General features: G+C 45.2%; 1 protein-coding gene across 1 annotated transcript in view; it reads left to right on the top strand.

Moving 5' to 3' along the window:
• The first annotated feature begins 1681 nt into the window (after positions 1-1681).
• NUP153 (nucleoporin 153) overlaps positions 1682-15682 on the top strand; it is a 73933-nt gene continuing 59932 nt past the window's right edge. Inside the window, exons 1-3 of the mRNA XM_049764806.1 lie at positions 1682-1692; positions 2474-2690; positions 2756-3507. Of these exons, the coding sequence (XP_049620763.1) occupies positions 1682-1692; positions 2474-2690; positions 2756-3507 (980 nt within the window). The remainder of the gene's footprint in view (positions 1693-2473; positions 2691-2755; positions 3508-15682) is intronic.

Below are 15682 nucleotides of genomic sequence, written 5' to 3'. Positions count from 1 at the left end.
TTTTTTTAAATTTATTTTTTGGGCCACACCTGGCAGCGCAGGGGTTACTCCTGAATCTGTGCTCAGAAATCGCTCCTGGCACCTTCAGGGACCATATGGGATGCTGGGGATCAAACCCAGGTCTGTCCCAGATTGTCTCCGCCCAGTGTTCAGGTGAATTTTCAATCTATTTGTAGATGAGGAAATTGAAGCTTAGAAAAAAGATCAGTAAGTTCCCCAAGGCTATTGGATAGTAAGTGATAGATTTGAAGTTAAGCCTATTTGACTGCAAAGCTATTTAGTAAGCTTTATTTATTTTATTATTTTTTGTTTTGGCAAACACACCTTGGTAGTCAGGGATGACTGTAATATGCCCCATCTCTCCTGGGCCTCCTGAATGCAGAACATGTATGTGCAGGGCTGGAGAGATAGCACAGTGGTAGATAGCACAGTGCCTTGCAAAAGCTGATCCAGGATAGATGGTGGTGGAACCCCGGCATCCCAGATGGTCCCCCAAGCCTGCCAGGAGCGATTTCTGAGTGCAGAGCCAGGAGTAACCCTGAGCACTGCCAGGTGTGACCCATAAACAACAACAACAAAACAAAACAAAAACCCATGTATGTGCACAAGTTTTAAAGGGTTATTGCCCCAACCCCAAGCTTTAATTTTAAAACCATTAGTCTCAAAAAACAAAACAAAAAAACTCCAAAATAACCCCTAAAACCTACTAAGCCTTAGTTGTTTTGTTATTACTATAGATTTTAATTCCTAATCACTTGGTTACCATTCTCAACTTATCGAATATTTGGATTTTTGTCCAGGCTTTGATAATTCAGCTCTGTATTCTCCAATGTACCCCCAAACCCCTAGCTCTCTTCCCTAGCCAATGAATGACAGGGGGCTGGGCCACAAGATCACTAAAAATGATTAGTCAACTCCTACAATGTCTAGATTTTGAGAATTCAAATATTTGAGCCTTGCTCATTTTCCCTAAATATAATGCCTTCCATTTGCGACAAATCTAGGCAACTTGCATTACTATCATTTACTTCTAAGGTCAGCTGACATTCTAGGCCAAATTTATAACTATTTGTAACTTTTCTTTTATATCCCAAGAAATATCCTAAGTCCTCTCAAAGATGGCAGTAGTCAACAGCTTTGTGATTTTTTTCTTTTTTGATGTGAGGGTGGAGTGTTTTTTGGCTTGGGGGGATCACACCTGGCCATGCTTAGGGCTTATTCCTGCACTCAGGAATCATTCCTGGCATCTCAGGGAAACATATGAGGTACCAGGACTCAAACCCAGGTCAGCCAAGTGCTGACCTCAGTCCTATTGCTCTGACCTTATAGTGGCTCCCACTATTTTTTTTTTTTTTAATTTGCACCACCCCAGAGGAAGCTAAGGGATCACTCCTGGTGATGGTGCTCCGTGACCATATGCGGTGATGGGGAAAGAAACTTAAGTGAGGTTGGCTGTGTGCAAGGCAAGTAAGTGCCTTACCCCCTATCCTCTCTCTAATTGTAACGTGGCTTTTAAAGTTCCTATTTTACAGTAGAGAAAGACAAAAAGATGAGGGCTTTTGAGTTATCCAAAGGTCAAGGGCCTCATGGGAATAATCAGTCTGTTTGACCTTAATCCCATTAAAAAGAACAACAACAACAAAAAAGACTAATTAAAAAGATTTAAAATAAAAAAGACTTAATGGGAAATTGGTAAGTAAAAAAGGCAATTTATTTTATTACTATTTCTGCGTTAGGTTTTGAAGATCACGGGCACAGATTTTCAGTGTTTTTTTTTTTTTTTTTCCCTTCTCTCTTTTAGAAAGAAAATAACATTACTATAGGTGATTATTTTAGGTGATAATTTCTTTGCCCCCTTTACTGCTAGATAGTAGCCTGGAAGGAAGGAAAGATGTGTCTTTTGTAAAATTCCTCTATTAGAGATTTAAAGTTCACAGCCCAAAAGCCTTGGCACGCCTTTATTTTCCTTTTAATTTAAATTTTTGGGTCACACCCCAAATAACCAAGAGTTATTATCCTGGCTCTGTGCTCAGAAATCGCTCCTGGCAGGCACAGAAGGGACCATATGGGATGCCGGGAATCGAACCACCGTCCAACCGTCCTGCGCCTTCCCGCTGTGCTATTTCTCGGACCCCAGCCTTGGCGCCAGTGTAGCGAGCGAACCACCCAAGTCCGCATCCTCCTAGCACTCTTTCCCCAGGGGGTGGGAAAGAAAAACTACATTTCCCAGAGTGCCTCGCGGCCGGAGCCAGCCCTTCCTATTTCCTGCCTTCCTTCTCGGAGGGGGTTACGGAATACATCTCCCAGAGTGCCTCGCGGCCGACACGCGCGGGCCGGCTGTGAACCAACCAGCTTTGCCTATTGCCTTCCTTCCTTCCTTCCTTCCTTCCTTCCTTCCTTCCTTCCTTCCTTCCTTCCTTCCTTCCTTCCTTCCTGCCTCACTCGGGTCGCGGAGTGATGACGATGCGCACAGGCGCCGCGGTCGCCCCGCGTGCGACGTCACGCGACGTGACGCACGTACGCACGCGCGCGCCAGACTGGCTCGCGAGCCCGGCGCGGCCTTAGCAGAGGCGCCACAAGAGGCAGCAGGAGGCGGCGACGACGGCGGCGGCGGCGGCTTTTTTCCCCGTAACTACGGCAGTCAATTTGGGGTGACGGAAGAAGAACCCCCCTCAAGTAGCCGGCTAGGCGTGGGGAAGCGGAAGAAGGAGCCTCCCTCGCCGGCTCGCGCCGCCTCAGGGATTCATCTCCATAGAGACCGTCAGTGACACACACGGAGGAGGGAGGCGGAAGTGCGGACGCTCGCTCGTGTGTGCGCGCGCAGCCCCCGAGCCGCGTACGGAGTCTCGCGAGGTCTCGCGTGGTTTGCGCCCCCACCGCGCCTCCGCCGCCACCGCCGCCGCCGCCAAGGGTCGCGTCTTCTCGCCCCTACCGCGCAAGTTCTCGCGAGAGTCCGCGGCGAGGCGAGGCCCGGCGCGGCGCGGCGCGGCGCGACTTGAGACGCGACTTGCGACGCGACTGGACTGGACGCGGCGCGCGGTCGGCTGAGGGGGCCGCGCCGCGCCTCGCTTCGCCTCGGGGGGGTCTCGGCGGGCGGGCGGGGGCGGGCGCTCGGCGTCTCCCGCCGCCTCTGCCCGCGCCCGCCATGGCCTCCGGGGCCGGAGGAGCCGGAGGGGGCGTCGGCGGCGGCAAGATCCGGGCGCGGCGGTGCCACCCGGGGCCCGTGAAGCCCTACCAGCCCGGCCGGCCGCAGCCCCGGGCGCAGGCGCAGCCGCAGGTGAGCGCGGGGCCGGGCGGGCGGGCGTGTGTGTGTGTGTTGCCCCTCCGCGGGCCCCGGCCGGCCGAGCGCGGAGGCCGGGACCGGAAGTGGCCGCGGCGGCGGAGGCCCGGGCGGGATCGCGGCTCGCACGTGCGGGCCCGCAGCCGTTTTGCGGGACGGGCTCCTGCGCTCCCTCGCTCGCTCGCTCGCTCACGCACTCACACGCGTCCACTCTCGCTCGCTCGCACGTGCGCTCAGGCTTGCACGCATTCACTTCTTCGCACGCATTCACTTCTTCGCACGCATTCACTTCTTCGCACGCATTCACTTCTTCGCACGCATTCACTTCTTCACACACATTCACTTCTTCACACACATTCACTTCTTCGCACGCATTCACTCATTCGCACACATTCACTTCACACATTCACTTCTTCACACGCATTCACTTATTCGCACGCATTCACTTATTCACCCATTCACTTACACTCACTTATTCGCACACATTCACTCATTCGCACACATTCACTTGTTCGCACTCATTCACTTATTCACATACATTCACTTATTCACCCATTCACTTACACTCACTTATTCGCACACATTCACTCATTCGCACACATTCACTTGTTCGCACGCATTCACTTATTCACATACATTCACTTATTCACCCATTCACTTACACTCACTTATTCGCACACATTCACTCATTCGCACACATTCACTTGTTCGCACTCATTCACTTATTCACATACATTCACTTATTCACCCATTCACTTACACTCACTTATTCGCACACATTCAGTAATTCGCACACATTCGCTAATTCGCACACATTCACTTGTTCGCACTCATTCACTTATTCACATACATTCACTTACACTCACTGATTCGCACACATTCACTGATTCGCACGCATTCACTCACACGCATGCACTCGTTCACTCGCACATTCACTCACACGTCCAGTCCTTCACTCACATTCATTCACTCACACACTCACTATTCACACTCGCACACATTGACCCACTCAGACATTCACACATTCGCTCACTCGTGCATCGACTCACTCCTGCATTCACACACTCATTCACTCACTCACACACGTCGACTCACGCGTACATTCACACGCTCACACGCTCATTCATTCGCACTGACTCGTACATTGCGCACACACTCACTCATTGACTCACGTTTGCTCACTCGGACATGGACTCACTCACACATTGACTCACACTTTCACTCGCATGCAGTTATTCGCTCCTTCATTTCCACTCACATTCACTCACGCACACACATTCACACAATCATTCGCACTGACTCGTACACTCACACACTCATTGACTCACATTTGCTCGCTCACTCATACTTTCACTCACACATTCACTCATACATTCATTCACTCACACTCATTCACTCACTCTCACTCGTTCATTCACACACACACACACTTAATCACTCACACACCCACCGACACCCGTCACCCGTCTCCCCTTTCCTGAGGGGACCCTTGCTGTCCCAGGAGGGTCACTCCGTGAGACGCGGGGCGACCGGGAGCAGGGATTTCTTTCCTGCAACGCTGCCAGCCCCTCTTCTAGCCTCCCTCTGATGTCTCCACGCGCCGCTTCTACGGAGTGCGGGTGTGTCTGTCCCCCAGGGATGGGGGGCGGGTTTCTTTGTTGTTGCAAAGTCTAATTCCAGCCCACCCACCCCCACTTTCCCGAGAGCTGCTCACCGCACTTTTCTGCTGGAGGCTGCAAAACTTTTAACTGGCCGTCCCGCCCAATTTGAACCCGGGAGTCCAGTTCTGATCTCATGCATCGAGTCTTTTAGCATTACGGGGTGTAGGCTGGCAGTTTAGGTGCTTCTTGAAGATCATTGTTGAGAATGTTGGTGGGCTTATTTATTTATTTTGGTTTTTGGCTCCCATCGGCAGCGCTCAGGGGTTACTCCTGGCAGGCTCAGGGGATCACATGGGATGCCGGGACTCGAACCACCGTCCTGCATGCAAGGCAAATCCCTACCAGTTTTATTTATTTAATTTTTGTTTCTCAAGTTAACCAATCCCCTCTTTGGAGGGTGGGGGGGGGATTAACATGGAAAGGAGTGGATTCTTGATTTGTTAAGACATTTGGAAACATGCCACTATTTTTTTTTAAGACGTCTGTTCTAGCTGTGGAGTTAGGAACACGTTAGAAACTTGAGTGTAGCCAACGATCTTTATTACAGTTCTTAACGATACTAAGGTGGGATGTGTGTGTCTCATATAAAACAGCAAAGCCAGAAGCGTAGCAACCGGCTCTGATCATTTGTTCTGCATTTGTTAAAACTTCCTAGAGTGCTTTATTCTGGATGGTTGTGGGGGTATTGTCCAGAACTCCTCAGTATTTTATATTTGATGGTTGCTGTGTTTAAATTGTATGATTTAAAAAAACACAAAAACCACCTTCAGTATATGAGGGATTAGTGAAAAATTGTGGTTTATAATGACTGCTGCTTATGATATTGGCATTGTTGCTTCCATATATTATCGAAAGTGCCTGATTTCCTCTTTGAGGAGTCTGGGAGTCAGGACCAGTATTTGAAGATTAGAATGCGGGTCACAAGCTTGTCCATTTAACCCAATCCTTACTAGAATGGAAGTTAGACGCATGCTTTCTGTTCTTCCCCAAATGAATGTCTGAGTGCTTTCTTCGATCTCCTTAAAAGAAAATGACTGCATTGAAAAAAAAGAAACCCAATAAAGTGTTTTAAGATAGATGATTAGATAGTCTAGACAGAGTTAATATATTCCAGGTGGCAAAAGTTACAATAATCACAGCTTATTTTTAAATGTACTTGGATGAAAATCTAATTTTGGAGAGATGATGCTTTATTTTTGGTTTTGGGCCACCCCCCGGTGATGCTCAGGGGTTACTCCTGGCTATGCGCTCAGAAGTCGCGACTCTTGGCTTGGGGGACCATATGGGACGCCGGGGGATCGAACCAGGGGCCATCCTAAGCTAGCGCTGGCAAGGCAGACCCTTACCTCTAGCGCCACCACGGCGGCCCCAAGAGATGATGCTTTAACAGCATTAACACCTATTATCCAAATTGTCGTGGAGCTGATACGATTTCAGGCTGTGCAGATGTGTTTTAAGAGCTGAATCATTGAACACTGCCCTCAGTCCAAACTGCTCTCTGTTGTTTGCTCTGCAGTTTAACTGGGAAATAAAAAAAAAACACACACACACAGAAACCTACATTTTTAGCGTTTTGAGATTTGGGGAATAAAGATACTGGGGGCCATTTCTTCTTCAACATTGTCGGTGCTGATCATTATAGGCAGAAAAATACAAAGTATGTAGGACTATAGGAAAGACTAATCATAATCAGCCCTTAAAATAAGGGATTTTCCCGGTTCCTTTCTGGAACTTCAGTGGACTACCTACTTGCTATCTTAGGCTGTCATCTCTGTTTGCAGCAGCTGCTGAGTCATCATGAATAGCATGGAGCTTCATGACAAGGCATGTTTCAGACTAATGTTACTTTATCAAATGTGTAGGGTTTTGGGGGGCCACGGTGGTGGGAAAAGCTGAAGTTTTGGGTTGTGTGGGTAAGAAGCTCGAGTAAGAACCAGCTTTCTGGCGTTAATGGATGTTTGCAGTTCCTTGTGAGGCCAACTGGCTAGTGCAGTCACTGCAGTGCCTGCAACTTGAGCTTATGTTCCACAGACTTGTCATTTCCTGTTTTGACTTCTGGTTTCGCTCTTCTGAGATACAGCTAAAAGTCTGCACTTTTTTCCTTTGAATTTAAGATCTGTAAAATACCTTCTCGCTGGAACTTGTGAAGGCAGAAAACACTGTCTCCCTGAACGAACTGAATTGTAGTTTAAAGGACTGTAGCAGCAAAAAAATGAGGAACAGTCCTGGTTAACATAAATTAGACCAATTTTCACTTGCCTTTCTCCTCCCTCTCTTACTTAGCTAGCCCAGGTATCTTTAGGAAATTGTGCCATTTTTCTAGTTGCTTACTCTTACTCTTTACTTACTCTTTCCTTGGTGCCAGGAATGGAATGCAGGAATGCAGGGATGGAATGCAAGTTAATAGTACCCCTGAATTTCTTGCCAGCCCTCCCCAGGAGTGAGTAGGTCACTAAAGATGATGTGGTTAGTTCTGGTCACCTGTGCAGTTTCCTTTCCCATTTCCTTCTTTGTGCAGATGGTCAGTCCCAGAAAGTCAACTCTCCAGAGATCAAGCTGCTTTTCTTAATAGTCACCTCAAAAACTTGAGCCCCTGGGCAAACCAGAACCTTACTTCTGGATGAATTTACTGCCACCTCCTGGTGAGAGGGGACTACTTATTTGGGCCGTTTTTGGGGGCATGGGGTTGGGGTGGAGAGTTGGATTTCTACCCCATTCATTCTGTCCTCATAGATGTAGTATTTCTTTGACATCAGTTCCTGCTTATCTTGAAAATGATGTGGGAAGGTCGAGTCTGCAAACCTTTTCTTCGGTCTAGGGCCAAGATAGTATTTGTGACCGCCAGTTGTTTGTTTTGCTTTCACAATCCTTGAAAAAATTTAAGTCATTCATAGCCAGAGGCCTTTTTCTACAGTACCCACAGTAGCATTTGACTTAGGCACACTTAGAGACTGCCTAACTTTGGTTTTGTGATAGTATGTATTGTTTTACTTTGTTTTGGTAGTTTTTCCATATGATACTTGTCCCAAGAAAGTATGTTCTATTTGTTACCTGGTTATTAAAGTATGTTCTAAGATTTGAAAAGTGGAAATATTTAGAGGTCGAATACTTTTTTCAGAAGCCACTAAATAATTTTTATTTGTCTTATCCTAGATGTTAATATTTACTTTATCCTAGATGTTTAGTACTATCAGTGTAAATAGAAACAGAATAGTTCATAGTAAAATGATGTGCTAGAATAGTGTCAGAGCCATCTGGGTTTGAATTTGGTTTTTCCAGTGCTTAAGCAAGTTACCTAAATTTGTTCTGCTTAATTAATACATCTGTTATCAGGTTAAATGAGCTATATAGGTTATGCTTTTACTGAGTTCTCATTTGAAATTGTGATTCATTAGAACTTTTAAAATATTTATTTATTTATTTGGTTTTTGGGTCACACACTCAGGGGTTACTTCTGGTTCTATGCTCAGAAATCGCTCCTGGCAGGCTCTGGGAACCCTATGGGATGCCGGAATTCGAACCACGGTCCTTCTGCATACAAGGCAAAAACGCCTTACCTCCATGCTATCTCTTCGGCCCAAAACTTTAGATTTAAACGTTCTTTGCTACCAGAGTGACAGTACAGCAGGTAGGGTGCCTGCCTTGCAAGCAATGGACCCAGGTTCAATCCTTAGCATTTAATATGGTCCCGGAGCATAGAGATGGGGGTAAACCCTGGGAGTGAACTGCTCTGGGTGTGGCTCATATCCTCCCACCAAAAAACCGCACAAAAACACAAAAATCTAAATGTTGCTGCCTCTTGGAGTGTTTTTTACTTTGTGTTCTCTAGCTCCTTTATATCATAGATTCCTAAGAGTTTGGAGGACTGAGGATTGATGAGACTAAATCGACTGTTTTATACCTTTTAAATACATACTTTCAATGTATTTCCTTACAGAAATTCAGTCATTTAAATATATTGAAAAATAAGCTCAAATACTAGTATAATGTGAAGATGCTTTGTTTGTGATGAGCCCTTATGTGCCACTTTTTTGTGGGGGGAGGGGAGACCTACTTCCAACAGTGCTCAGGGCTTACTCCTGGCTCTATGCTCAGAAATCACTCCTGGCAGGCTCAGAGGACCACATGGGATGCCGGGAATCGAACCTGTCCAAAATGCCCTACTGCTGTGCTGATTGCTCTGGCCCCATGTGTCACATTTTGTTAACAAGTTTTATAAGTGACAGAGCCACCTAGATGTTGCCTCCATGTACTGAAAAATCCCCTGCACCTTACCATTTAGTTTAAAATGCTTTTGTTTGTCACCAATTAAACCATTCTATTAAGCACTGAGTATTGGGAAGGTGTAGTGATTTTTATTTTAAAAAGTTTTTATTTGTAGGTACTATAACTTCTGGTCTTGGTTGTTGTTTATATATGTATGTGTGGGGGCGCAGGCTTCTTACATGGTACTCAGGGGGTCACTATGGGACATTCCCAGTGATACTTGGCCAACCAGTATGTTCATATCTGGGACTGGAAGATGCTGTGGTGCTTTAGGAATCACAAGAGTTACCCCCAGCATTGTTTGGGAGGCCATATGATGTTTCTGGGGTCCAGTGCGAGTGTTCCCTTATATTATCTCCCTGACCCCAAATATTATAACATTTTAAAAGACTGTTGGGGACCAGAGGTATAGTACAGCATGTAGGGCACTTGCCTTGTACATAGCCAACCTGGATTTCATCCCATCAACATTTCATATCCCCCTCCCCCCCCACCACCAATACCATGAGTTAAGCTTGAGTGCAGTCAGGAATAATCAATGCTGGAGCAATACTAAGTGTGGCCCCAAAACAAACAAAAACCCCAAAAGATTCTGTTGGGAATTTTTGTCACCGATATAATCAGTTATATATATATATTTTTTTTTTTTGTTTGTTTGTTTTTGGGTCACATCCGGCAGTACTCAGGGGTTACTCCTGGCTGTACACTCAGAAATCGCTCCTGGCAGGCTCAGGGGACCATATGGGACGCCGGGATTCGAACCACCAACCTTCTGATTGTGAGGCAAACGCCTTACCTCCATGCTATCTCTCCGGCCCCAATCAGTTATATTTATTGTCAGAAGCGGGATAGTAGATCCCATAGTGGTTTTTTTTATTTTTTATTTTTAAAGTTATATGCATGTTAGTTGGCTTGACTTTGCTTATCTTTTCATAGCATAATTTAAAAGACATAAACTGGGTCCAGAGTGATAGCACGGTGGTAGGGCGTTTACCTTTCACATGGCTGGCTGATCCGGGACCAACACAGGTTCTTTCCCTGGCATCCCATAGATCCCCTGAGTCTTCGAGGAGTAACCCCTGAGAGCTGCCAGGTTGGCCTAACCTCCCAAATAAAAATAAAAGACATGAGCTGTTCATTTTCAAACAGACTATGTTAGAAAAGTAAAAATTCCCTAAAATTACTTGTTTTGGGAGGTGCCAGGTACAGAACTTATTAGAACCTGATGTAAGCATGCATTCTCACCCCTGGTCTCCCTTGTCAGTAACTTTTTGGTGTAGACTTGGATTTTTTTACGTTTCCTGTTGCTTGTTTGGAAGGTCTTTTAGGTTCTTTTTGAGGAGAGGGGCTTATTGTCCTAAGTATCTATCAATGTCACCTTTATAATAGGAATAACTAAAAGTAAGGGTAAGCCAGATTATATTTTGTAAACTTTTAAACATAGCTTTTTCAAAAGCTAGATTACCTTTTTTTCTTGTGTTTTTTGGTTTGAAGTTGAGAAGTAATGGAAAGTCTTGTTTTTTTTTTTTTTTTTTTTTTGTTGTTGTTGTTTAAAAGTCTTGGTTTTGAATGGATTGGTGAATAAGGAAGACTTGGCTGCTGAATGTAAAATACATCAAATAATTTTGTGGCTAAATTGAGATTACTGAAATTAATATAACTACATTACAATTTGGATGCTTCAGTTTTTTATTCATGTAAATGTTAGTTATTAGAGATCCATTATTAACATAGGTGGTAAACACTATTCATTATTATTATTTTTTTTTTTTTTGGTTTTTGGGTCACACCCGGCGGTGCTCAGGGGTTACTCCTGGCTGTCTGCTCAGAAATAGCTCCTGGCAGGCACGGGGGACCATATGGGACACCGGAATTCGAACCAACCACCTTTGGTCCTGGATCGGCTGCTTGCAAGGCAAACGCCACTGTGCTATCTCTCCGGGCCCAACAGTATTCATTATTAAACTAGAGATAACTAATAGAGCTACATTTGGATTCTTATTATTTAAGATATTATTTTATAAATAAGTACTTTTTATCTTTATCTCAGGTGAATTTTTTTTTTCTTTTCAAACATCTTTGGAAAAAGGACTGGAGAGGTATTAGTATAGATAGGGCACTTGTCAGGCTGACACTGGTTTGATCCCAAACACCAAATATGTTCCCTGAACACTGCCAGGAGTAAGTCCTGAGCACAGTTAATGTTAACTCCTATCCCCTCCCCCATGTACAAACACAGAGTCCGGTAAGAAAATTTTGGTGATCATGTAAGATGTGTGGAACCCTGAAAGAAAGTTCAGAGTCAAAGACAAGCCATAGTTGAAGTCAAGAGAGGTAGACATCAAAGCAGCAGTCTGTGGGGTCTCTCAAATTGAAACCCTAAGGGTGGATTACATTTGAATTTATTTATAGAGACCCACTGAGGTTGAGAAAGGAGATTCTATAATTTGAATCTGCTGTTTAATAGAAGATACTGTGAGGAAAAAAGAGTTGAACAGCACTGGTGAAGAACTGGTAGGGTTTGATCACTAGCACCCCGTATGGTTCCCTGGGTGCAACTGGTTCTGGCCCCCAAACCAAAATATATAAATAAAGGAAGGGATAGGGAGTTGACCATATAAGATTATCTTGTTTTGGAGGGGTGGAGGGACATACCCAGAGTTTAGGAACCACTTCCAGTGATTCTCTGGGGATCATATGCCAGTCTCCCCCCCACCCCCCAGCCTTGGTTCCAGCATGCAAAGCATGAGTTTAGCCTCTTGAGCCATCTCTTTGGCTCTTGAGCACGTTTATTTATTTTTTATTCTTTCAGTGGTTGGCAGGGGTTGAAGGCCACACCTGTTGGTATTCCTGGTTCTATCTTAGCATCACTTCTGGCAGGGCTTAGGCCATGTGCTTTTGGGTATTTGAACTAGTCTTGGTAGCTTGCATGGCAAGTGCCTTACTCTCTCTCCTGGCCCTGTAGCAATTATTTTTGGTTTTTGGTTTTGGGCCATACCTCGAGGCACTCGTGTTACTCTGGGTTCTGTACTCAGAAACCATTCCTGGTAGGCTTCGGGGACCACCTTTGTGCAAGGAAAATACCCTACCCACTGTGCTATTAACTCCTGCCTTTATAGCAAGTTTTTTTTTTTTTTGGAGGTGGGTCACACCCGGCAGCGCTCTGGGGTTACTCCTGGTTCTATTCTCAGAAATCGCTCCTGGCAAGCTCGGGGGACCATATGGGATGCTGGGATTTGAACCACCGTCCTTATGCATGCAAGGCATACTACCTCCATGCTATCTCTCCGACCCCTATAGCAAGTATTTTTTAAGATGTTAATGCCTCATTTGTTTTATTGGTTGCTTTTATCTGTCTATTTTTGGGCCACAGTTGGCAGTGCTCAGGATTTACTCCTGCCTCTGCACTTTGGAATTAATCCCGTGGGCTCTGAACATCATACAGGATGCTGAGGATTGAACCCAGGTTGGCTGCAGATAAAGAGAATGTATTATTGCCACTGTTTTTTGTTTTTTTTTTTTTGGTTTTTTTTTTTTTTTTTGGTTTTTGGGCCACACCTGGTGGTGCTTAGGGGTTACTCCTGGCTGTCTGCTCAGAAATAGCTCCTGGCAGGCACAGGGGACCATATGGAACACCTGGATTGAAACCACCCACCACCCACCAACCACCTTAGGACCTGGATCGGCTGCTTGCAAGGCAAGCACCGCTGTGCTATCTCTTCGAGCCCCCACTGTTGTTTTTTTTTAAAACCCTTCATTAGTTACGCTTTTTTTGTCTGCCCTTTTTGTAAATTAATGTAAGCCTTTATGTAGATCTAGGCCTTTTTTTTTTTTATTTTGGGGGCTTAGGTAGCTTTACAAAGTTGTCAAAGGTTTTTAATTGTTTTAGATTGGCAATTAAAAATAGTATTTGCTTAAGGTGAAAGTATTATTTGGAATTCTTTGTTTACTGATGTTCTTTTTTTTTTTTTTTTTTTTTTTTTAAGGTTTTGGGCCACACCAGGTGACGTTCTGGTTACTCCTGGCTCTGTGCTCAGAAATCACTCCTGGCAGCCTCAGGGGATCACATGCTGGGAATTGATTCTAGGTTGTCTGGGATCGGCCATGCACTAGGCAAATGCTCTACCTCTGTGCTATCTCTCTCTAATCCCTACTGATGTTCTTAAAAACTTGTCACAAATTATGCATATATAGGACTGAGAGGTTTTTTTTTTTTTTGGTTTTTGGGCCACACCCTGTGACGCTCAGGGGTTACTCCTGGCTATGCGCTCAGAAGTTGCTCCTGGCTTCTTGGGGGACCATATGGGACGCCGGGGGATCGAACCGCGGTCCGTCCTAGGCTAGCGCAGGCAAGGCAGGCACCTTACCTCCAGCGCCACCGCCTGGCCCCTAACTGAGAGGTTTTGATGTGGGCAAATGTAGATAAAACTATGCTGTGAAGGCAAGAGTTAAGTGTAGCTCGGTTGGTCTAATGCCTGCGCTGCTTACAGGAAGCATGGGATGGCTAAAAAAAATAAGAGGGGCAGAAGTGATAGTTCAGCAGGGAGGGCATTTGCCTTGCACAAGGCCAACTCAGGTTTGATCCCCAGTATTCCATATGGTTCCCCCAATCCTGCCAGTATTTAATTTTTGTTTTGGGGTTACACCTGGTGGTACTCAAGAGTTACTCCTGGCTCTGCACTCAGGAATCACTCCTGGTGGTGTTCAGGGAACCATATGTGATTGAACTCAGGTTGCCTATGTGTAAGGCAAATGCCCTACTCCTATGCTATGGCTCTGACTCCCATCTGCCAGTATTTCTGAACACAGAGCCAGGAGTAACTCCTGGTCACATTGGGTGTAGCCTCCCCTCCAAAAAAATTAAAAGAGAGAGGAAAAAAAAACAACCCCCCCCCCTCACTGTACTGTGCAGTACAACCCATATGTACTTGTGCAGACTGGAGCCTGGCTGGCTTCATGGAGCTGATGTCCTAGTGGAAGAAATAGGTTCTTTTGTTTTTGTTTTTGTTTTTTGTTTTTTTGGGCCACACCCGGCGGTGCTCAGGGGTTACTCCTGGCTGTCTGCTCAGAAATAGCTCCTGGCAGGCACGGGGGACCATATGGGACACCGGGATTTGAACCAACCACCTTTGGTCCTGGATCGGCTGCTTGCAGGGCAAACACCGCTGTGCTATCTCTCCGGGCCTGGAAATGGGTTCTTAACCTTTCTCTCTGACAAGAGGCTTCCATGTACAAGTACAGAGCATTATTATACATACATACATACATACATACATACATACATACATACATACATACATACATACGACTACTCTCAGATTTAGGAGTTTAGAAGTTGTTCTTTAGGAAAACTTAAATCAAAGGTGTCACTTAAGCTCTGAGAATAGAAACAGCATTAATCTGGTAATGCTTCAGGTTAATTTTTTAGTTGCTATAAAATATTTATGAAAATTGGTGTAATGGGTGAGGTAGTCATAAATAATGCATGACATGAAAATAGAGTGGTCTTCTAGGTAAGACTTGATATTGTGGATAAACTTATACTCATGGCTGTTTATCATCTTAACTGGAATATTGGTCACTGAAGTTTTAGATGTTGCAAATTAATTTGTACAAGACTTGTTTTCTTTTTTTTAATTTATTTAAAGAAAAAGCATTACATAGGAGAATTGTTTTCTTAAATAAGACATAAATATTTAAACCTTAAATATTTAAGAAAAAAAATTTGGGGGGTGTTTATAGGTCACACTCGGCAGCATTCAGAGGTTACTCCTGGCTCTATGCTCAGAAATCGCTCCTGGCAGGGTTAGGGGACCATGTAGGATGCTGGAATTTGAACCACCGTCCTTTTATATGCAAGGCAAATGCCTTCCAGACTATCTTTCCGCCCCCATATTTCTTTCTTTCTTCTTTTTTTTTTTAACCTTGGCGGCGCTCAGGGGTTACTCCTGGCTCTGTGCTCAGAAATCACTCCCGGCAGGCACGGGGGACCATATGGGATGTCAGGATTCGAACCACCAGTGGTCCTGGGTCGGCCGCTTGCAAGGCAAACACCCTTACCATTGTGCGATCTCTCTGGTCCCAAGAAAATATTTCTTTTTTTTTTTTTTATTTTGGGTCACACCCGTCCTCACTCAGGGGTTACTCCTGGCTCTACGCTCAGAAATCGCTCCTGGCAAGCTCAGGGGACCATATGGGATGCCGGGATTTGAACCACTGACCTTCTGCATGGAAGGCAAACGTCATACCTCCTTGCTATCTCTCTGGCCCCCAAGAAAATATTTCTTAAACAAATAAACCTATATTTTCTAACATGCCCTAGATCAGTGATGGCTAACCTTTTTAAGGCCGAGTGCCCAAACTGCTGCACAATGCCTGGTCCTCCCAGTGGCCAGTCGGCCCTGTTGCCAGGTGAGCTGCAAAGCAGACACCACCACACTCGCCTCCCGCCATGCCACATTTCTTAATTGCGGAC

This window comes from Suncus etruscus, chromosome 18 (genome assembly GCF_024139225.1).
Source record: "Suncus etruscus isolate mSunEtr1 chromosome 18, mSunEtr1.pri.cur, whole genome shotgun sequence".
NCBI classification, from domain to species: domain Eukaryota; kingdom Metazoa; phylum Chordata; class Mammalia; order Eulipotyphla; family Soricidae; genus Suncus; species Suncus etruscus.
This window is presented reverse-complemented; position numbering and strand designations above follow the sequence as displayed.